Raw genomic sequence first — 23,805 nt, 5'->3', positions numbered from 1 at the left:
TTGAGTTCAATAAAACACATGTAAGGGAGAGTGAGCATAACATGCAAATTACAAATTAGTTTCCTCGAAAGAGTCTGTTTGCAAGCAGCAGAAAGCCGCCTTCATGCAACACACATACAGTAAAACCAAGTGTTGTTTACTCAGCTGCGCATAATAGCACCAAATTAATAAAAAACACAATATATTGACCACTTTTGTGATGACGTAAGATGAATGCCAATAATCGCACAACCTATTCGATATTCTATAATTAAATCAATTAATCGAATAATTTTTGGTGTATCGTGATTTGCTAAAATCATTCATACACACATTTCACGCACAAATTTGTACATACGCATGGTTAGTGAATGAGACCCACTGTATTTCATTTGTATCTTTTTATACATATATATATTTGACCTTTTGTTTGTACTTTGTTTCTTTGTTCTTGTTCTTATCTTATGCATATAAAACAAAAAATGCTGGCAGTGGTGCATTTACAAATAGATGTTGGACCTACTTTATATTAGGTGGCCTTAACTACTATGCTAACATTTTAAATAATAATTTGACACAATGCACTTATTGTGTACATACATGTTTTTACATTGTAGTTACATTTTTAAAAATACCTGCTTGTAATTACAGCCGTAATTAATTTCTGTCGTTACATTTTTTTAAATACCTGCATGTAATTACAGCCGTAATTAATTTCTGTAGTTACATTTTTAAAAATACCTGCATGTAATTACATCCGTAATTAATTTCTGTAGTTACATTTTTTTTAAATACCTGCATGTAATTACATCCGTAATTAATTTCTGTAGTTACATTTTAAAAAATACCTGCATGTAATTACATCTGTAATTAATTTCTGTAGTTACATTTTTTTAAATACCTGCATGTAATTACATCCGTAATTAATTTCTGTAGTTAATTTTTTTTAAATACCTGCATGTAATTACATCTGTAATTAATTTCTGTAGTTACATTTTTAAAAATACCTGCATGTAATTACATCAGTAATTAATTTCTGTAGTTACATTTGTAATTACACTGCTGACCCTTCCCTTACACCTAACCCTACCCTTAAACTTACTCATGCCACCACATCTGTCCCTAACTTTACCCATATCTCGCCTCAATATCAGCAAAAGTGTTTTGCAATACAATATGATCACAATAATTGTACTTAATTAGTGATGTAAGTACATAGTAGTTGTGGCCACCTAATATAAAGTGTGGCCTAGATGTTTTATATTTGTTTTGTCCAAACATTGGTGTTTCTTTTGCTATAGATAGCAAAGCATATATATATAAGCAATGTTAGTTATGTTCTTAATTTTTCTTTTTTATTGTAAGAAAAAGTACAATAAAAAGAACCGATAAGAATACCTTTAAAGTACCGGATTGATAAGCAGTATCGGTAAGAGTAGTAATACCATTAAAACCTTAACGATACCTATCCCTACCTATGACTAGTACAGCAATCTAGAAATGACTATCAAAGTTTTCATGCATGTTTGACTGTATATGGCTAACTGTACACTTGTCTATTTCAAGTTTTTGTTTTAATTAGGAAGTTGTTAAGAATGTGATTGTTGGGATATTGCATATTGCACTTTGTGCATGGACGATAGCGATTAAGTTGTTTTCAGTGACATCATTGACTTTTCTATGCATATTTCTATGGACATTTTTTGACAAACTGGCAAAACGTTGCATCTGCCTATCTTGGCTTAAAATGATAGTTCGCCCAAAAATAACAATTCTGTCATAATTTACTCAACACGACCCGATCAAAGTATACTGTACGAGTGTGTGCACTAACTGACAACAATGCGTTCTCGTGAGAAGAAATTATTTTTAAAAGCCACATAAACCTGACACATGATCGTTAAGGAAGGTGTTAGGAGACTGTGTGAAATATTGGAGTGAGGGTGGAGATGGACATTTCAGTTACAAAGAATTTGTACACAGATAGTGTGGCGGTATTTTTGTATGTGAAAGAGATTGGAAAGTAACACTTTAATCAGATTTAGAGGCATCATTGACTTATGAAACCTGTAACATCTCGTGGGTCATCATATATGAAATTCATTATATTGAACACTCATTAATATGCACCAATGGAATAACATTTACCCCAAATTCTTTCTTCTTTAATATTTAGTTTCAGTAAAAAATAAGTTCGGCTGGAGTGTTTTTCTGCCGGTAAAGGCTCTGTGGTTGAGAGAGTGTGTGAGAAAGCGGAAGGCGGGAGGTGTGGGTACAGCTCTGTGGAAAGGGGCGGAGCTTATCAGGCTGGCAAGGCGATAAACAGGCCAAAGTTGTTTTTTTTATCTCTCGCTTTCTCTCTTTCAAGATTTAAACCTGATATTTGCTTTTATTGTGCAAACATTTTTTTTTATTTTACCAAAAAAAATGTTTGACTTAATGTGCTTTCTTTTCTAACTAGTAGAAAACTAGTAGCCTAGTAGTTTTCTTTCCTGTAGTAGAAAAAAAGTAATAGACTTACATTGATGAAATGTTGAAAGTGAATGATTTGCGATTCCTATTATTTAAAAAAAAAAAAAAATTGCATCAGCAGTGGCAAGAATAAAAAGTTGAATCGAAACCATCATCAGCTATGGCACCTGTGGGAAAAAAGGATCCAACACTTATTTGCGCTTTATGTTATTTTAGAAGTGTGAGAAGCCAGGGATTGACACAAATGTTATCTTTCATTAACACATATGAGCATCCACTTCCCCATAGAAAGGGTCTCAAACAGGACTTGTCAAAAACAGACAAACAAGATTAGTTTAGAAAGAGAGCTATAATAATTATGTAGCAAACTGGAGTAGAACAACCAAATTGGTGACACTTAAGTTTAGGTTTCAATTCTCACTATTAACTATGACTTTTGCTTATTAATAGTTAGTAAGGTAGTTGTTAAGTTTAGGGATTGGTACTAATAAGGGATATAGAATATAGTCATGCAGAATAAGGCATTAATATGTGCTTTATACGTACTAATAAATAGTCAATAACCTAGTAATATGCATGCTAATAAAATAGTCAGAATTGAACCCCACATTTAAAGTATTAACCAACACATTTGTAGCCATTATGTAAAAATATTTCTAGACAGAAATATATCAGCTACTGATTATAAGGCAATATGTTTTGTTTTGTACCATTAGATTCCAACATGTCCTCCAACCAATAAGCCTATATAGGTTGTTTGTCACTTCCCTGAAATACAACCCATAGGAGCGTTTACTAAAGTTGCGCCCCTATCGACAACAGGACACTTTCATTTTAATTCATAAAATACGACTCATAGGAGCGTTCATATTTCGGCTTTTGCGTAGCTCAGTTGATAGAGCATTGCAAAAATAAAAACATGCATAAAAACGACCTATAGAGTCTGTTAGATTCAGTTTATTACTTTTATAACTACTTTTCCTGATTTTCATACTTTCACCCTTTTTGTGCTATCAAATGTAATGGGATTTGATCATGTGATGTGGACTAATGTGAGTATGTGATTCATCTTGGAGCAGGTTGGTTTTGGTTCCCAAAACCAAACATTTTTGCTTCCCTATGGAGAAAATGAATGAGGAAAACCTTCAAAACAAAGGCCACCAAAAATGTAAGGTCAGATTTGTGCTCTCTCTATATAATATTGATATAATAATTCACTGAGAATGATCATTTGAGTTTCCACAGAGATGGCGGTAAGAGAGAAAGTGATAAGATGTGGGGCAGGCAGAGTGTGTGCGGGAAAACGTTGAACGTTGCTGTGAAAGGTTGTTTTTTTTGTGGTGCATTTTCTGCTGAAATGGTCTGACAAACATCTTTTTTTCCCTGCTGATGAATTAAATACACATTCACAGCCCTTCATAGATGTTAACACATCCTAAAAAGTCATCATGTCAGCATACAGCTAATTGTTGATCTTGCATTTCCTTTTAAGTGGGTTAATATAATGCACATATAGCTAGTACCACAGCATAGTGGAATCAAGCATGTTTTAACGTTAAATATATATAGTATAGGGTGACCAAACGTCCTGTTTTCCCAGGACATGTCCTGTTTTCAAGTCCTGTCCTGGCCTTAATATAACAATTTTCTATTCATACAGAGGGGGCATACTTGAAACGTATTGAAATAAATAAGGAATCTTTGAGTAAACTTTGAGTATCATTTGAGTATCTCATTGTCGGGCCGAGTGTCCTGGTTTTCGGTAATCAAAATATGGTCACTCTAATATAGTATTAGGGATGCCACAATTCTTAATATAACATTGAACCGTTCGGTACGGCATTCACGGTTCAATACGCACTTGTGAATTTTTCCGGTTTTGCATTTAATTAATTATTTTATTTCTCTCCGAATTTGAGTGTGCCTGTGAGTCTACGCGCTGATATGAGCAAATATCCAATCACTATGCACTAAAGTTAGGAGTGTTTAGCCACGCTTGCAATGCTGTTCACTTTACTTTAACTTTAACAGAGCAGTGAAGTGAAGAATTACGAAAGTTCATTTTTGCATGCGTTTTAAAGCCTTGCCGGTTAAACATTTCATTCAGATCGTCGCTGTCCGATGAAAACCACGTATGTCCATTTTGCCGATTTTGAGATTTTTCGACGGATTGAATGTCCAGGTTCATTTCCGTATACAGTATGCTTCACATATCTAAATGGCCAATGAAAAGTTGTGAAATCATGTAATCTGATTTTCACGTATATCCATTTGGTGTCAAAGCTGTCAATCACGCCGCATCTCGCCGGTCTCGTGAAACATAGCCTGATCTAATGACTTTCCTTCATCGATGTAAACGTTTCCCCCCTGACGCCAGACGTACGTCTAGGAGTGACAAAATTACGGTAGGACTGTACAAACAAAGTATCTGTCTAGCATTACCATGTCAGTGTATTGATTCATTGTCCCTTCATAGTTTGCAAGAGACATTTAATAAATGTATAATTAATATTAAATAAACTAAGCGTATTTAATAAACTAAGATTTAGGCTATTTAATAAACTGAGCGTATTCCTCTGTCAATATGAAACGCGACTTGGCCATTCTAATTAATGATCGGAAGAACGCGTATCGACCACCGTTACTGTAAAATATGCACGTATGTCCATTTAAACTCAATTTTGGTCAAATGTGGATTATATCATTACATTGGCAAGAATATGGTTACATGTAAAGATGCCGTACCAAGTATGACACTACATTCAACTGCTTTTGAAATACAGTGTTTTTTTCACTTCCTGTAAAGTAACCGTTTTGGACATACGTGAGTTTCATCGGGCAGCGACGATATGCTTATGCACTGCTTTTTTGAGCACAAGCACTAAAAGTCTGTCAAACACGTGATTACGGGACTAAGTAGTCTTACTGCGCTAATACTGTCAAATACACTCAAGGTTAACATAAACACAGTCGGTTATGTCTAAAGTGAAAGTAAAATCGGCGTGTGTCTGTATAGATGCACACAGGTCTTAAATTGACAGCAGCGCAGCCTCGTGAACACGCTGCCGCTTGTCCTTAAAGGGACAGTTCACTCTAAAATTGTGTCATTATTTACTCACTCTAATGTTGTACCAAACCTGTATTCATTTCTTCTGTTGAACACAGACAGTTGAATACCAGACACTTGATGGTAGCCATTGATATCCATATTATTATTTCCTAGAAACTGCAACTGTTTGGTTTCCAACATTCTTCAAATATATTTTCCAACAGAAGAACGAACTTTATTCAGGTTTAAAACAACCTGACCGCGAGTAATCAATGACAGAATTTTTATTTTTGAATGAACTATTCCTTTAATGTTAATAAAACAACAAAAGACAAAGAGAAAATCACTCATTACTCTTGACTAAAAAACTTTAATATAGTAGCTTTAATAAGAATCAATGTATATTTTATAGTGAAGTCTATGTAGTGTTTTATTTTTACATTTATTCATTCAATTTCATACTAAAATGCTGCTGTACAGCTCTGAGCAGCCAGCGTAAATCTTTATATTTATTTATTTTATATTATACAATACATGTGTACCATGCACAAAGTGTTTTTGAAGTAAAGTTTTAAGTTTAAGAAAGAGTATTGCAATAACAAAAATAGTATTTTTTTTCTTGCTGTTCCTGTCGGCTAAGAATAGAATAGCAAAAAACTGATGTGACAAGCCATCAGAACCGAGCCGAACCGAAAACCGTGGTTAAAAAACCGAGGTATGTATTGAACCGTGGACTAACTGTATACATTGCTGGGTAGAGCCTGATTATGAGCATTTTAAAATTTGATATCATTTAATTACAAGTATTTAATTTTTGGATTCTGATTAAGATTACTATAAGAAAGTTAAAGGTGAAATAATTTCTACACCACGAGTGTCACCAGAATTTCTCAATTAAATATCATTTTCAAACAGGTTTCCATTAATTGGAAAAACAGACAGTCCCACCCCAAACCCAAACTCAAAGTGATTGAGTCAATGTTGCTTTAATAGGGTAAATTTTAATCTTATGTCTGAACAAATTAAACATCAGTGGATGAATCACAAAACCATGCTGATTCTGGGATTAATGAAATCGAAATGGCTGACTGTCGTTCGTTTCTCATATTCCTTTCTCATCCTTCCATCCAAGAGCCTAGATCCCCCTTCAGCGGCATAGACCGATTTAGACTCTGGGCGTTCGCTTTTGGTCCGAAAATGCGTTTGAAGTGAAGATGGCCACCTCATCACTGTATTTTTCCTTCTGTCCTTTGCTGTGTTCCCCCTTTATGAGTTGCACATGGGGCAGCCTGCAATTTATACACCACAAAATAAGCCCCTGCACATCTGCGCTCGAGACCGCACGCTCTAGCCACCGCCTCGCTCTGCCCCACCCGTGGGGTGGAGGGACATTGGCAACGTTTGGCCCACCGCAGGTCTCTCAGCAAAACACTACAGTTATATTAAACTTAAATACAGGGGCTTGATAAACAAGAGGGAGAGGAAGAAAAAAAAAAACACATCTCTGTCCGATTGCTGCCGCACTGCTTCGACCATTTTTGCTTGTGGTTAGTGAACAACGCTGCTAAGAAACCCTTTTCCCAAAACACAGAGCAGATGGTGTTTGTGTCTGTGGAAAGAAGCTGGACGGCCCCATCCTCAACGTCCGATACACACTCTTTGGGAATACACGCACTTGTGGTGTACTTCCTAAATTTATACACAGTTATAATGTGCATAAAAATTAGGGTCACACTTTAACTGCTGTGTACTTACATAAAAAATAAGTATGATGCTTGTAATTGTGTTCATGTTGATTGCAAAACACTAGGGTGGGAAACGGGTAAAGCCGGGTACACACTGTGCGATTTTGGCCACGATTTGGCCGTCTGAGACAAATTTGACATCCTAAAAGATTTCTCTGATCCTAGGCTAAAATCTGACGTCTTTGATCGTTAGTTTGGCATGTTCACCGGCAGCCGATTAATGACCGTTGCGATCAAATTTTACCTCAGACGAAATTCTGGCAGTGTGGATTTGGCGCACAGTCCTGCAGTGTGACTTCTCCTACGACAACCCTTCAAATTGTCTTCATTTTTCAAGACAAACCATGACCAAAATGAGCGCTAGAGATTTCTTTGTAGGCACCATTTCAATCCCATGTATAATGCAGGTCTCTGTCACCAAAGGCCTCATGGATTGATGATATAAAACTCCGGACAAGTTTTCTTGCGTGCGTCCGTTTTTAACCCGCCTTGACTATCGTACAGTCTGACATTAATGACAACTGAGATCTTACAGTGTGACATGGCTTACAGCAGGGATCATGTTCGTACAGTCGGACAAGCAACAGTCGTAAAGGACTATTATAAATCGGTTAAGGTTAGGGACAGGTTTGGTGGTATGGGTTTTTATTTTTTTTAAATATAAGTACAATGTAAAAACATGTATGCTAGGGGTGTAATGGTACACAAAACTGACAGTTCGGTACGTACCTCAGTTTTAAAGTCACGGTTCGGTACGGGTTCGTTACAGCAGTTTAAAAAATATATATATATATTTTTTATTATTAAACAGTGGTTTACTGAAAAAAAGTGTCTGTCCTTAAATGAATTCACTTATAACTAAAATTTTATTGAAGATATTGCTGTAAAATATATAGGGAGCCCTTACTTGCACATTCATATTAAAGGTTAACAACAGAGCCCAAACTATTAGACTAAATTCAGTTGCTATTTATTTTTAGGTATAATAATCAACACTCAAATAACATAGTACGCAAACATTTCAACTTCACATAAGGCAGTTTTTGCAATAACTTCTAAATCTAATTATAAAATATTTTTTCTCCAATTCGTTGATGAAATATAATCATTATTTAAACACACATGAAATAATCAAGACATCACTAACAGGTTCAGTAGAATATAATGAATATATAGGCTAATATAGTGCACATATTTAGTGAAAGAGTTGATTTCTCTAGTGAATAAAAATCTGTGGACACTGAATAACTGCCTGAGGTAAATGTGATGCTGCGGGACATTGTTTCGTTTACAAGCAGTTATATTGAGGTCTTTCCGCCTTGAAACAGTGATTGAGCGATTACACCACATATGATACATGACAGTAAGTTGTAATGTATCCTCGACATACCTTAAGATGTACATTCATATTTATTCTTTAGGAAGAGATGATAGAAGGTGTTCACAGATGATCGTGCGCGGCCGCTTGAACTGTGATGATCAGTCACGCCACATTAAAGAGCGTCAAAACGGCATTTATCGTTTAAATGTTGTGATAAAATGGACTGAATACTTCATATGTTCGTGTGGGAACTTGGATTGAAGTGTGTTCCGCGCTTAAAACAAGCCGACTGTGAACTGTTAAAGATTGCATTTGCGTGCACCGAACCGAAAGCCCTGTACCGAAACGGTTCGGTACGAATACGTGTACCGTTACACCCCTAGTATGTACACAGTAAGTGCATTGTATCAAATTGCTCATTTAAATGTTAGTACATAGTAGTTAAAGACACCTAATATAAGATGGGACCAAACTTAGAATATGTATGTTGGCCTTGACATCAAAAGTGACTCTTTAATGTCTTAATATGTTCCATCACATTGTTCCAAAATTTTTTTTAAATGTATTTAGTCATACCATACGTATTTAGGCTACCATAATGAAGTCTTTCTAAAAAAATTCACTAGTAAGTGATTAACATTACTAACTCTACTAGTTAGTTTAACATTACAGCAACAGTGGCAAATAACGATAGATTGAATGCATCAAGATGCTCTCAAGGGTAAATTTGACCTACAGGCTGCACTTCCTCAAAAAAAAAACACAACTTCCATACCATTCTGGTACTGAGTGCCCACATGGATCCAATAAATTCCCAATGAATAAAATCAAGTCCCGCCCTACAGTGTTCTTCCTATATTCTGTTTCACTCATGTGAAAATGACGTTCAACCAGTAGATCCCACGCAGGTGCACACACAAACACACGCTGACCGAATTGGGGTCATTCTCGTAGGGGAAACTTTGAGATTGATTTGCATGTGTGTATATGTGAGGTTGGGATAAGGTTGATAAAAAGCCCTGAAGTCATTCTGTGGCTTCACCATAGGCCACACTCCCTGGAAGTGTGTTATTTGCCTCTCTCTCTCTCTCACACACACACACACACACACACACATACTTCCACTATGTCATTTTTCCTGTGTTGCCAACTGACCAGCACGCAAGTGCTCATTTTCTTGGCTCTGTGGCTACAAAGTGACATGTTACAACACCAGCTCAATCACACACATAATCTTCACAGCAATCGATCAATCAATCAATCAATCAATCAATTATCGATCTATCGTTCTATCCATCTAGCGTTCTATCGTTGCATGTGAGGTTCGTTCTAGGGACAAATTTCACACGCACAGCTAGATGGTGTAGATAAACAGATACATATGTTTGCTTTTAACAGGGCCACTGAAATCAGGCCATACATGAAAGGTGTGTTAAACACCGCAAATACTTCGGAAATAAAAAGTAGGCCGCCCACAGCCATATTAAACTGAAAGCAGAGAGTATTGAGTACAAATGAGGGTAAAATGAGAGCGGGAGAACGAATGAAATGACTGGCATGGCTGTTTTAAATGAGACTAACATTGAGATACTATCAAGTGGTGAGTGAGGGTGGAAGGGTGGTTTAACAGGCCCCAAAACCACCAAAACACACTTCAACACTCCCTTTTCCCTAATAATTCTCTTCTGTCCCGCATTTTCTGCGATTTCTTTCACTGGAGAGTTTGTGTTGGGTATGAGCTGTGTGTTTTTGTGGTCCCTCTCATAGAAGGCCACATCATCCTCTGAGGAACCATTCAAAAAACACCCATCAGCCAATCATGGGTGAGAAACACGCATTGGAAGGAATAGAGAACTTCACTGCATGCAAGTGAGAGAGAGGGAGTCATGTGACCTGAGTTCCTCCAATCAGATCATGGGATTGCCTTGCAGCAGCATTACCGCGGGAGCTGTGACCTCGGATACCTCAGACATGCGACTGACAGGCCGTTACCACGGAGATCATCATTGCAAGAGCGTCAGACACCTGAACTTTCTGGTATCTGACTAAAACCACGTATACACTACAACCACTACTTCTAAAGCGAGATAGCCAGACAAAAGCGTCCATCGTCAAAGGTGAGTCTATCTCTCAGAGTTGCTATCCTCACTTGGGCTCTCTCTCTCTCTCACTCTCTCTCTCTCTCTCTTTCTCTCTCTCAGTCTATCGCTCCCTCTCACCACACGGCACATATGCTGTTCTGTTAGTCGGCTTGTGGCGAAAGATTCCTGTGGCACTCTCAAACCCCAAATTCTTGGTTGCAGGCAGTCTATGTAGTTTCTCTATTTCTTTTTCCCCGACTGTCATTCTCTCAGGCTGAAGTCGGTAAGGCGGCGGAGAGGCCAGTTCTTTTCCCTCCTGAGCGGGACACATGGCTTCAAACAGCATCTTCGACACATTCTCCAGCTACTCGCCCAGTTTACTGCGAGGTAAGTCGCCCGTCGTAGCATTCCCTTCCCTCCTTCACTGTCAGCGTGGTGTCCAGAAAGCCAGTTCTGGTAGTTGTAATATTCATAAGAGATCTGTCTGGTGTGTCTGCTGTAGCTTGCATGTGTGTCTGTGACAGTTTAGCAGTTATGAACGTGTGACAGTACATGCTTTCATGCATGTGGGTTTGACGTGTTGTATATGGACTACCATAACACCTTTTAAAGTGCAACCTGACAGTTTCGTTTATGATTGTTTTGAAACAAACCGACTGATTGAAATGTCTCTGTTGATGTAATAAAGCATCATGTGAATGTATGTTTGATGTATGGCGCCTGTGTGGCCTTCTGAGAGACCGTGACAAGGTACAAATGAAACCTAGATCGGGGTATTCAATGCACACACATCTGTCTACAAACTTGAAGCGTAAGTTACCTGCGCATGTATCTTCCGTAAGATGTTTGTTTTATAATGCCGCAGTCTGTTTGGAGCAGTTCTGATGGGTTTGGATCATAATGGCCTGCTCACCACAAGCATTAGCACTATAAACGCACTCTCAGCGCAGGGCGCAAGGGAGGAACCAGCTAGACCAACCTTTACTGGAACTCACAAACCAGTCAACTTCTGGAGCCAGGGCACTCTCGGCCTTTCTGTGGTCGCTGTGTATATGTGTGGGTACGAGCCCAAGTCAACATTAGTGATTTACTGGCATCTGCATCTCCTGAGCTCCTCAGAAGAAGCCATTTGTCACTATGGTAACGTCAACACGTGATGAGGTGCTTCTTGTCCTTGGATTGAGGTGTTGTTTTAAAAACAATGGCGAATCATTATCCTCATGCAATGCTCATTTAGGGTGGGATGGTGAAGTTTAAAGTTTGCGTGAAGTCTCAACTGATCTTGTTTACTTTCTTCACCCTTGTGCTGTGTTGAAGATCGTGTAACACCTTTAGTGTTCCGGGTCAAAAATGACCGGCCTTTTAAAAAATCGCTTGTAAATCGATTGTTATGCTATATTATCACCAAATATTGGATTCAATCTTTTTCTCAACTTGTTTTCATTCAATTAGGACAGGTTTTGTTTTTCTTTTTGGACCTGATTGATTGTAGGCCTCATTGATCTGAGCTTATGCACCTCGTTTTTGAGTGTAAAAAGCATTATTTGTGGATAGATTTGTCAATATTCCAAAATACATGTCCAAAACATGGAAAAGATTTGCACTGTTTATCACACTTGCGTGCTTTAATGATTAGCCAGGGAGTTTGTTTTGAAATGCTTTTCATTCAAAATGGAAACAAAGTCACACTTGGGGTGTTCCTGGTCAAAAATAGCTTATAAATCTCTCATTATGGTATATAGCATCTTTTTGTCAACTTGTTTTCTTTCAATTAGGGCAGGTTTAGTATTTATTTTTGAAACTTATTGATCATAGACTTATATAAACGTATAGATCATTTATCTGAGCCTCAATGATCTGAGGATACAGTTCATCTCTGTTAAAAAGAAAGCCTGTAATACTCAAAATAGTTTGTGCGTAGTAGCCAGATTGTGCATGTGTCCACACATGCACGGGTCTGAGGCCTTTATCTTTGCAAGCACACATGTAAATATGTGGACATGAACATGATGAACATGCTCCTAAACACTAATATTTCTCTTATTGTCAATCTCCCCCATTCATTTTCAATGGATGGTCATTTTTGACCAATTTAGGCTCTGATCAATGAGGTCTACAATCAGCCAGTTTCAAAAATAAATACAAAACCTAATTGATATAAAACAAGCTAAAACAATCCAATATTTGGTGATAATAAAGCATAACAATATTATAAGCTATTTTTTGTAGGCCGGTCATTTTTGACCAGGAACACCACAAGTGTGACTTTGTGCCATTTTGTACAACCAAACCTCCTGGATAAACATTAAAGCACACTAGTGTGATAAATTGTACAGAATATTTGTAATTTTTATTCAAAATTGTCAAAATACAAATAATGCACAAATAATGCTTAAAAAAAAAAAACTCTGATAAATTAGATCCAAAAAGAAATACAAAACATGCACTAATTGAAAGAAAACAAGTTGAGAAAAAGATTGAATCCAATATTTGGTGATATATAGAATGAGAGATTTATAAGCAATTTGTTGTAGGCTGGTCTTTTTTGACCAGGAACACCACAAGTGTAAAAAGGTGGGGGAAAATTCTCAAAAAAGTAAAAGAAAATTCTCAAAAGAAATTGGGGAAGTAGTTATACCCTGGGTGAGTAAAGTCAGTAAGTTTTAGTCCAATGCGATAACTTTAACTAGCATTTTTGGGGAAAAGAAAATCAAAATAATCTCAACACAACATGGATGTACCTGGTCTAATTGTGCATGATACTCCAAATTAAAAATGTCTGACATCACAAATCTCTCCAACCACCTGTCATTCTCATGCCCAGATTTGTAATGCCCAGTTTTCACAATCCAGTCAGTTCCCAATGGATAAATTCAAGTCCCCTTCTACATTTTTCAGAATTTTACTTAGAAATATGTAATATTAAAGAAGTTAAATTGGTAGCAAACTGCATTTCATGTTGACTAATTTGTTAATCATTTTGTCTGATTACAGAATACATATATATATAATTTTAGGCAGCGGCCTACTTTATATCCACTTTTTAAATATTAAAAATAAATGCCTTTCCGATCTGATATGTGATGGGAAACGGGAGTAGAGCGAGTTCGGCAAATTTGAGCAGATTTGAACTTGGGTCGATTTGTGTCAAAACTTTCTCCCATGCTTATTACCCCTACAATACTGTTGAAAATCAAGCATCTTTCGTAATTTTGACATCAGTGAGCGGAGTTAGTGTAAATAGCCTCTGCCAACAAGGCGGGCTATATGCACTAAAGGTGATGATACATGGGGCAACTTTTTTGAGCAATGTTGCTGGGCAATGTTACAAAGCAATGTTGCTTGGCCACTTTCCCATTGGGAATGGGCAACAAATTTCTATCTGGATACTTTAGATCGATCATAGGCCCTGTGTCTTACCTGGTTGCCCGTTTACGGCAATATTGCCTAGTAACATTGCTCAAAAAGTTGCCCTGAGTACCATCACCATTAGTGTAAATTAGATGTCTGCTACCCAGAGTTCGCGTTAATGCTTGATGAACAGCCTCGGGTTTGGTTTTGTAACTAAGAAAAACTAAATAGGCTATATATACATATAGTTTGCTTGCGTTCGCAGGAAAAGCCGGAAGAATTACAATCAACTGTCGATGCTGTTCTCTTCCTTCATAACTCGTACTGAGATCGATATATTTGTGTAGATAGTTTAGCAACACTGCGTAAACTTTTTGAAACTTAAAGTTTGAGTTGCAGAGAAATTTGTGATTGTTACACCTGTTCGACCACAGCAAAGTTAAGTAATTGGTAAGTCCGTGCTTTTTCTCTTACTGCTGTGCTGATGGGGCCGCTGTGCCTGTGTTTGTATGTATTTGTTTACCGTTGCAAGCAATTATTAAATACCACATATTGCAAAAATGGTATTTGCTGTGAGAAAAGGACCTCGGGTTCGGGCTTAACATGTCAATTTAATGGTCTGGTCGGGTTAAATGATCTCGGGCACCGGCCAGTTTCGGGATTCAGTTTAAAGCCCATGCAGACCTCTAGTGTAAATAGACACTCTGATAATGGGAAAACTTGAAGCCATAAGCCACTCCTCTCTAAGTTGTGCCTATTTCTTTGCTTTTATAAAATGCCTGCAATTGCATGATATAAGATGAAAATGTTTAATTAAAAAAAATTCTATTTATGAGAATACACTTTTATCGATAGCGATTTGCATTGCATTCAAGGTATATCAGTTCATGCATTCCATGGGAATGCTATATAATCCTAATAATTCTTCAAGCAAGTAATATTTATTAGAGTAGGCTGTTTACTGCTGTCGAGCAATGTAGTAGTAACTTGGCTGGTGCATTAATGCAACTGCTTGAATAGCAGCTCCTCAAATCAGAATTAGGAGTCAAAACTTTTTTTAGAAAGAAAAGAAGAGCAAATCACCCCTCGCCAAGATTACAAGTGATACTTTCGGTCTTCTGAAGTGACGACACCCAGCCCTGCAGACACAAAATATATACTGCCTGCCTGTCGTTTTTCTTCTTCTTTGCAGACCATTTCACATAGATGACAAAGATCCACCAATATCCAAATCATGTGAAAGAAAAGATGTTTAAGTAATTGATCCTCACATGTACGCTTAAGTCTGTGTTTACATGCATCAGCAGAGCTCTGAGCTGGTTAACATTACCGTAGAGTCTGGGATGGATCTGTGTGTGTTAAATAAAGTAGCTCAGAATTGATGTCACTGATGTCATCCGCTCTATATAGTAAACAGTAGCTAAATGCTAGCAGGGGGTTATGTTTGCTATGTTCCTATAAACTCCCAGCATGCTGTTCCACTCTCATTCTTACGGAGCCCCTAAAGGGACATGGCGAAGGAAAAAAATATGAGATGGAGGAAAAAATATTTGTCAATGCTTTGCGTTGCCTCGCAAAAACTTGTTCCGCTTGTTGCAAAGAGCGCAAAAGGTTTTGTGAGCGAACGCAGAGTTTCTTGGGGGAGCACAAAGGTTTTGCGAGCGAACGCAAAGTTTGTGAAGATTCTGTACCATCAGTCATTGAACTATCTGACTTGATCAAATCAGAACATTTGGGGAAGATGTATCCCAATGTCTGTGGTGGTTGCTTCCTTACAGGATGAGCTGAGGGTTTTAGTTAAGTGCACACATCCAAAAATAAGGAAGAAAAAGAAACATAGAGACGGAAAACAGAAGTGTTAAAAAGTGTGTTTGCTTTAGTAACAGTGTTGCCAAAATAAGAGTCTGGGATGAGAGAGGTACCAGCTCACAACTGTTTACAGGATATTTTTAACCCGTTGGTTTCTGTTTAAAGTCCCCCTTAATCTAATTTATTTTCAATTTTTAAAAAAAAGTAGGGTGGGGCTTGAGTGTATTTCCAGAATTGATTCATAAAAGTGAGTGGTGCATATCAGAGTCAGGTGACTGAACAGGAGAGTTTTTAATGACAGATTTAAAAGACTCAAGCTGCGTCTGAAATCGAATACTTCTCTACTATATAGTATGCAAAAAACAGTACGCCAACAGAGTAATATGTACAAATTCATAGTATTCGAAAAACAGTAGGCGAAAAGTACCCAGATGACCTACTTCTTCTGGCGAGATTCTGGAGTGCGCATACGATGGACACTTTACTATCCCATGAGGCCACGGGAGAGGATTTATGAATGGAGGTGATGGGACGCAACTGATGCTGGTAGGTCATGGAGGATGTAGTACTTCCGGATTACATTCATACTACACTCATTCATACTACACTCATTCATACTACACTCATTCATACTACACTCATTCATACTACGTATATAGAACATACTTTTTTAACGGTCGCGAAGTTCGCTCAAATTCAAATGTAGTACAACCCCAAATCAGAAAAAGTTGGGACAGTAAAGAAAACGCAAAAAAAAAAAAAGAAGTGATTTCTAAATTTACTTTGACTTGTATTTCATTTTGCGACAACGAAGACCCCGTACTGTTGCCCACCTTAAGACTTGTTTGCAGGAAGAATGGGACAAAATTACACCTGAAACACTTCATCACTTGGTGTCTTCAGTCCCTAAACGTCTTTTAAGTGTTGTGAAAAGGAATGGCAACATTACAAAGTGGTAAATGCTTTACTGTCCCAACTTTTTTTGAAATGTGTTGCAGGTCTGAATGACAGGAAAGGATGCATATTTACAAATGACATGAAGTTGACCAGACAAAACATGAAATATTTTGTGTTCATATTGTCTGCAATGAAATACAAGTCAAAGTAAACTTAGAAATCACTTCTTTTTTTTGTGTGTGTGTTTTCCATACTGTCCCAAATTTTTCTGATTTGTGGTTGTACATACTCACATAGTATGCGATTTCGGACACAGCTTAAATGTGTGTTCCAATTTGCGTACTTATGCACCATTCTATGCCGTTATGTAGCATAACTTTCCCAAAAATTCCCAAAAAGTTGAATGACAAAATGACCTTATAAAATTCATACACTACACGGTTAAGTATATAGTGTATAGTGTTTCATTTGGTACACTATATTTTTTACTAACAATAATGAGCTTTGATGAGTCGATAACGATAATAATGGGTATTAAGAAAGTAAATTGGCTCAGTTTTTTTATTTCATGTAGACTTTCAACAGTTATAGATCCTTCTTTCTTTCCTGACTAAAAGAGCTCTGAATTCTGCTTTTTCTGTTTTTAGAGTCAGCATTTCTCAGATATCAAAACACGGCTGTAATCACCATTGGAAATAATTTGTGAATATGTAATATCCTTTTTCATTTGTTTGGCTATAAAAAAGGAAACCAAAGTGAATCAGTTAAAAAGTTCATACAGTTTATAAAAATATTTGTACAGTATATTTACCTTTTATATAAAATTATTATTTTTTTAATATAAGTATATTTATTTTACCGATTATATTCAATGACTTTCCAGCATTTACATTATTTCTACAATACATACAATACTAAATTCAGAAGTTTTTCTAAATTCAAAAATCAAATTTAAGCTCAACTTCATTGGGAGAATGAGACGTATGCCGCATGAGACGTATGCCGCACACAGCAAAAAAAGAAAGAAAGAAAAAAAATTCAGTAGTTTTGTCTTATCCAGTAAAAAATATTTCCCAGGCTTAAAACAGGATATATTTACTTGAAAAGCAAAATTGCATGAGATATTCAGACAGTTATTTAGATAATAAAGCTTATATTTCCCACCCAATTTATGCATAAATCTAACAAATTATAAACTTAATTTAAATACATTCTGTTAATACAATTTTCTTGTTTTAATGATGCTTGGATATTTCACTGTAAAAGAAAAAAAAAATTTGCACTGAGCGAATGTGCGTGGATGTACAATGCAGAAAGAGTCTCGTAAAATGGTTCACATGCAAGAGAAAGAGTGAGTGTGAGAAAGAAAATTGAAGGAACAAGTCGAGAGGGTTTGTGTGTGTGTGTGTGTGTGTGTGTGTGTTGCGTGTTAATCTGATGCAGACTCTGTTTGCTTCTGCTGCTCACCAGCAACCACAATGAGGTCACACCTGTTGCACTGAAACAGCAGTCTAAAACACACACACACTAAATATATAAATATATATAAACGTATCTATACAAGCCTCCATACTTACATGGACGCATTCACGAACACAACCGCATTCACTACAGTACGGGCCTGCCCTCATTAAATATTGTAATGCACAATCTTAAACATGCAATGGGAAAATTATCATAGATCAAGTAAATAATGTTCATTTACGTTCTCATTTACGTAATTTACGTAGTTCTAGCAACTTGGAACGCCAGTAATGCATCTCAGTGCAGTTTTTTTCTAAATAATCTTATATAGATTTTTCTTATTGTTCATATCAGCACATCAGGTGAGCTGGACTCGCATGCAATATTTGAGGTCAGATAGCCTTTACTGAGAAATGGTTCAGTCCTATTCACTTTCATACCAGCATGCACTGGTGTATGAATGATTAAGTTCGAAATATGTTTGACTGTTTGCTATTTATTTACACGGTTGCTGTTGTTGATTTTGTTGTCACGTTTAGTTATTTGTCTTGTGGTGCCAAGATAAACCTGTTCCTCTGTGTTTTGATCAGTTGACTTTTACCCTTGTGTTTCATATACCAATTGTTGAGGTCTCTGGTGTTTTAAGGAGTTTTCTTTTTTTTATGATTGTTCATCTGATTCGTTTTCAAAAGTTTGTTGCCCTACACAACATGCACATTTCTCATTGAAAACATGAAATGGATATATTCTTAAACAATATTAAATGTCGAAATTATATATATAATTCAAACAATTTGCACATTGATACAACGTCTTTTTGGAGTTACTTAATCTAAACAGAAGCATTAATTGACAGCTATTGACAAGTATAGCAATTTAACATTTTAAATTCAGTCAAAGGCATTTACTTAGTCATAATTCCCCAAAAATAAAAATTCTGTCATCATTCATCTACCTCATGTTGTCCCAAAACTGCATGACTTTCTACTGTGGAACATAAAATAAAGATTTTCCATAACTGAATGTTAGAGCCAAAGTTTTTCAAAATATCTTCTTTTGTGTTCCACAGAAGACAGAAATGCATACAGGTTTGGAACAACATGAGGGTGAGTAAATGATGACCGAATTTCCATTTTTGGGTGGGTTAACTATCATTTTAAGGATTGAATTCAGCTCAAAAGCCATTCAAACTATTGGCTTCAGCTTTCCACGAACACCTCATTTTGTACAGTGCAAGCATGCATGTTTACATAAGCATACATCTGCATGCATGCATGCACATAGTGGAGTCAACAGTGGAATCCTGCCCGAGTCTTCCGTTCTACTGACCTTACATAACACCAGCAGAACTCCAATGCAAAACTCCATCAGTTGGAGCTACAGAAAACATTAATCACATTATGCTCTGAAGCGTTCGTTGCAGAACTTAAGGACACTGAATGCTTAGATTTACCAATGCAGCATGTAGGACATGCAGAACTTCAGATGACTGCACAGGGTTTATTAATTTCATAAACACATGGTTCGTGCTCCTATAAATTGATACTTCACTGCGCTGGAGCACATTCAAAGGCTTTTGACTCCTGCCCATTACCCTCGGCCCCTGAAAATATCAGCATCCATGGCAAAAACTGAATTCTGTAACCAGATATTGAGGGTCTGGGTATTGGACAGGGAAGAGCGTAATGAAAACTGCATGAGGGTCTCAGCGGAGGGTCTGGCTTCTGTGTCTAATTTAGCTCAGAACAATTCCTATTTATAAAGCGCAGGCTCTGTTGTGGGACTGGAGTTGATTAGGGAAATGTCCAGAGTAAGGGGGAGTGTTTTGCAGAGATTTCTTGTCACTGGTCCTGAAGCTAGTGATCAGACCTTGTGTCAGGGCATCTAGGACGTGATGGGGGGAAGATTTTCTTGTGTAATCACTCTATATTTTCCAAGGGATCATTATTTAGGTTGCAACTAGAGTTTTTAAAGTTTCATTCTATTTTCTGAGAGGGTCTTAAGGGGCTGTTATTCTATTTTTGCAGACGTTTTTATTCAAAGTGACTTTAAATGGGAACGTGTTTGAGGTTGTCTTGAGTTGTTTGCTTTGCAGTTTCTTGACCAATTCTATTCAGACCTCAAAGTGTTTCTTTGCTGCACCTTCTTTTAATGAACCGTTTTACTTGGCAGAAGATATTACATTTGAAGTTACATTTATGCTTTTTAAAAATGTAAATAAAGGCTAAAGTTCTTAAACTTAGTGAACCGCTTAAAGGATTAGTTCACTTTAAAATGACAATTTCCTGATCATTTTCTCACCCCCATCTCATTGAAGATGTTCATGTCTTTCTTTCTTCAGTCGAAAAGAAATTAAGTATTTGAGGAAAACATTCCAGGATTTTTCTTCACATAATGGACAAAATATTGAAGGTCCAAATCAATGCAGTTTCGAAGGGCTTCAGAGGCTCTGCACGATCCCAGCTAAGGAATAGGGTCTTATCTGGCGAAACCATCGGGCATTTTCAAGAAAAAATAAACATTTATATACTTTTTAACCTAAATTTCTCATCTTGCGCTGCTCTGTGGCGCGCCACGGATTGCGCAATCACAACGGAAAGGTCACGCTAGACGTGAGACGTAAGACTAATACAAACTCCATCTCCAACGTCAAAATCTCCTGACACTAGGTTAAAAAGTATATTCATTTTTTTTTTTTTTTTTAGAAAATGACAGTTTCGCTAGATAAGACCCTATTCCTCAGCTGGGATCGTGCAGAGCCTCTGAAGCCCTTCGAAGCCTTTGAAACTGCATTGATTTGGAAGTTCAACATTTTGGTTGCCATTGAAGTCCATTGTGTGGAGAAAAATCCTGAAATGTCTTCCTCAAAAAACTTAATTTCTTTTCCACTGAAGAAAGAAAGACATGAACATCTTGGAAATGTTAATTTTGAAGTGAACTAATCCTTTAAAGGGGCTATATGTAAGAATTGTCATGTATTAATCACTTTTTTTAGCTTTACCCTGCCTCTGGCCTAAGAAACTGGGATAGGCTCCAGTCCTATGACTAGGTTGTATAAGGATCAATGAATAAATTAATGAATCACTTTTTTATTGCCAATGTGTGAACAGCTTGTTAAAAAACAAGACCTTTCCCGACCTCCTATGTTTTCTATGAAAGCCTGTAGACTGATTTTTATGTGAAGGACATTTTTCCTGGGAAAATCAAAATGTATGTCTGAAGAACGTCTCTTGTACGTTACGTGTGCATGAGTGCAAGCACGAGCAATAAGTTGCTGGCTGAAGTTCACTTAATGGCCACCGGTGTAGCTAATAAAAAGAGCTACATTAATGTCCATGTACACTTAAAAATAAAGGTTCTTTATTGGTTTCTATGGTTCCTTGAACTTTTAACATCTATGAAACCTTTGCATTGCACTAAAGGTTCTTTGGGAAAGCAAAACATTTTCTTATACAGTATTAGCCTGACAAGCCAGACCCACATCAAGATGTTGGGTCTGGGAACACACCATTGGCAGGGCTCAATCCGAGGGGCGGGATAAACGGATGTCTTTTAAATTCCTCTGCACGCAATAGGATAGCGCTACAACCAACCAGAGCAACGAAGAAGGTGAAGCGGAGCTAGTTGATAGATTAAACTTTAGTTTTGCCGTATCCGGTTGGCAAAACTCCGAACACATCTTCCTTTCTTAGAGAATGACTTCAGTGCCGTTCTTTGTTCTTTCCTCAAAGAAAAGCTTAATTCCAAGTCTTCCAGAGTAACGGCCAAAGCCGATTCGAAAGACCGCTGTTCGCCAGCTCCTTTGTAAATCGGGCGAGGCGCGCGCAGTCAGCGGAGGCTCGCGCTGCGGAGCCAAACGAAAGTATAAACAACGATGCACATTACTTTGAGTTTGTCAGAGATAAGGTCAAGAAGAACGTAATAGTGAAAGGCAAATGCAGTCTAATGCAACCTTTGTCTAAAACCGAAAGAACTATTGACATTGCGAAATAGCATGCGGAACCGCGAGAAGGCCGCAACTCTGCAGTCATTATGTTAAGCCCGCCCACCGACTCTATACACGATGTGATTGGCCTGACCAGAGTTTGGTTTTTCCAGCTAAAAACCAACAGAGAGTTGCTAGACAACTATGGCTGCAAATTAGGTTTGCTGCCACTGGAGTGCGACTAGATTTCTAGGTTAATACATATTGGCATTGCAACAAAAACTCCTTTTTGCTGCCTTAATTTTTAAGAGCGAAGACAACATCCTATCCGTACATCATATAAATGGTGCTACTCGTGCAAAATGTAGGAGACTTGACTCTTTCAAATGAGTTTGGTGTGAGCAAGTTGCAAATATTTCAAAAACTTTGTATATTGTAATTAGACACAAATATGTTTTTATACAATTGAAGGGTTGTTATTGAATGAATGAAGAATATTTATAGTCATCTCACAGTTTGTTGGAATGTTTTTCCCTGAGCATGTGGCAATGCATTATTGGATTGTCTCCTCCACTAAGAATGCATGCAATGTAGTCCAAAAGAAAATATCTTACAAAGCAGCATAATTGCGTTTTGAAAGCCTTTCAACTACTTGAACATGCTTAAAGGGATAGTTCACCCAAAAAAAAATAATTGCCAGCATTTACTTACCCTCATGTCATATCAAACCTGCATGATTATATTTCTCCTGAGGAACATAAAAGGAGATAATTTGACTTTTTTTGTCCATACAATGAAAATAAGAAAAAAGGTTTGGGATGTGCATGAGGGCGTGTATGTGTTAGGTAGAGGTTTTAAGATTTTGCTTTCACATACTAGGATGTCACGGGCTTAAAATGCTGGGTTTTGGAACAGAGCCAGTGTGTTTCTTTTGTAAACCAGAGTACTAGACGTTGAAAAGGCCATTGAGTGTGGATCAGAAGTGTTTTTCATGTATGTGTGCTCTGTTCAGTGGCAGCAGTGTACTGGGTTCACCCAGAGTTAGTGTGTGTTTTCAGCGCTTGGGTGTGTGATTGTGTGTGACAGCAGCGAGTGAAGCCGAACCCTGGGTGTATGCTAAACACATTACCACAACACACAGTGAGTTTGAGGAACAAGAGGTGTTCGGTGGTCCTTGCATAACGATCTGTCATGATATGAGGAGGTAGAGGGATGTCAATGTCATTTATAATGTCTAGACGAGCTATTTTTGAGAGACCCTCGCTGCAGTGGAACAAACGTCATGAAGTCAGGATGTACACTTCCAGAATATCCACAGCACTGGAAAGCTCAGTGGAAATGCTCATAAAATAGTTTCTGTTTGATTCTCTGAGCATGTTAAAATAAATGCATCTAACATCTCTATAGCTCACATGTTCCAGTGAGTAATGGACCATTAGGACAGACTGCAGTGCTTATGAAACTTTTTTATCCAGCACTATTTTTATTGCAGTACTGCTCCTTGTTGCTCCTTATGATTAATGTGTTTTGTTTTTTCTGTGAAGATTTGGAGAGAAGTGTATGCAAAATGAATAAATGAATGTACAGATAATCCAAAAATGTACTTGCAGAAATGCGCTGCGGCTTGAAAGTTTGGGGTCGTAAGATTTTTAAAATATTTTGTGAAAGAAGTCTTTCATGCTTACATTTATTTGATCAGAAATACAGTAAGA

The 23,805-nt window shown here is 37.3% G+C and overlaps 1 protein-coding gene across 3 annotated transcripts in view; it reads left to right on the top strand.

Moving 5' to 3' along the window:
• The first annotated feature begins 10,447 nt into the window (after window positions 1-10,447).
• Window positions 10,448-23,805, top strand: part of runx3 (RUNX family transcription factor 3) — a 70,116-nt gene continuing 56,758 nt past the window's right edge. The window contains exons 1-3 of one of the 3 annotated variants that reach the window (XM_079843325.1): window positions 10,534-10,683; window positions 10,921-11,034; window positions 19,238-19,274. In XM_079843325.1, the coding sequence (XP_079699451.1) occupies window positions 19,247-19,274 (28 nt within the window). In that variant the 5' untranslated portion in view covers window positions 10,534-10,683; window positions 10,921-11,034; window positions 19,238-19,246. Of the gene's footprint in view, window positions 10,684-10,920; window positions 11,035-19,237; window positions 19,275-23,805 lie in introns of all 3 variants that reach the window. The other 2 variants (XM_079843324.1, XM_079843323.1) reach the window with 2 other exon arrangements.

The sequence above is a fragment of the Gobio gobio genome (genome assembly GCF_949357685.1).
Source record: "Gobio gobio genome assembly, chromosome: 18".
Taxonomy (NCBI): domain Eukaryota; kingdom Metazoa; phylum Chordata; class Actinopteri; order Cypriniformes; family Gobionidae; genus Gobio; species Gobio gobio.
Note: the sequence above shows the minus strand (reverse complement) of the source record. Positions and strands in the feature narration are given on the sequence as shown.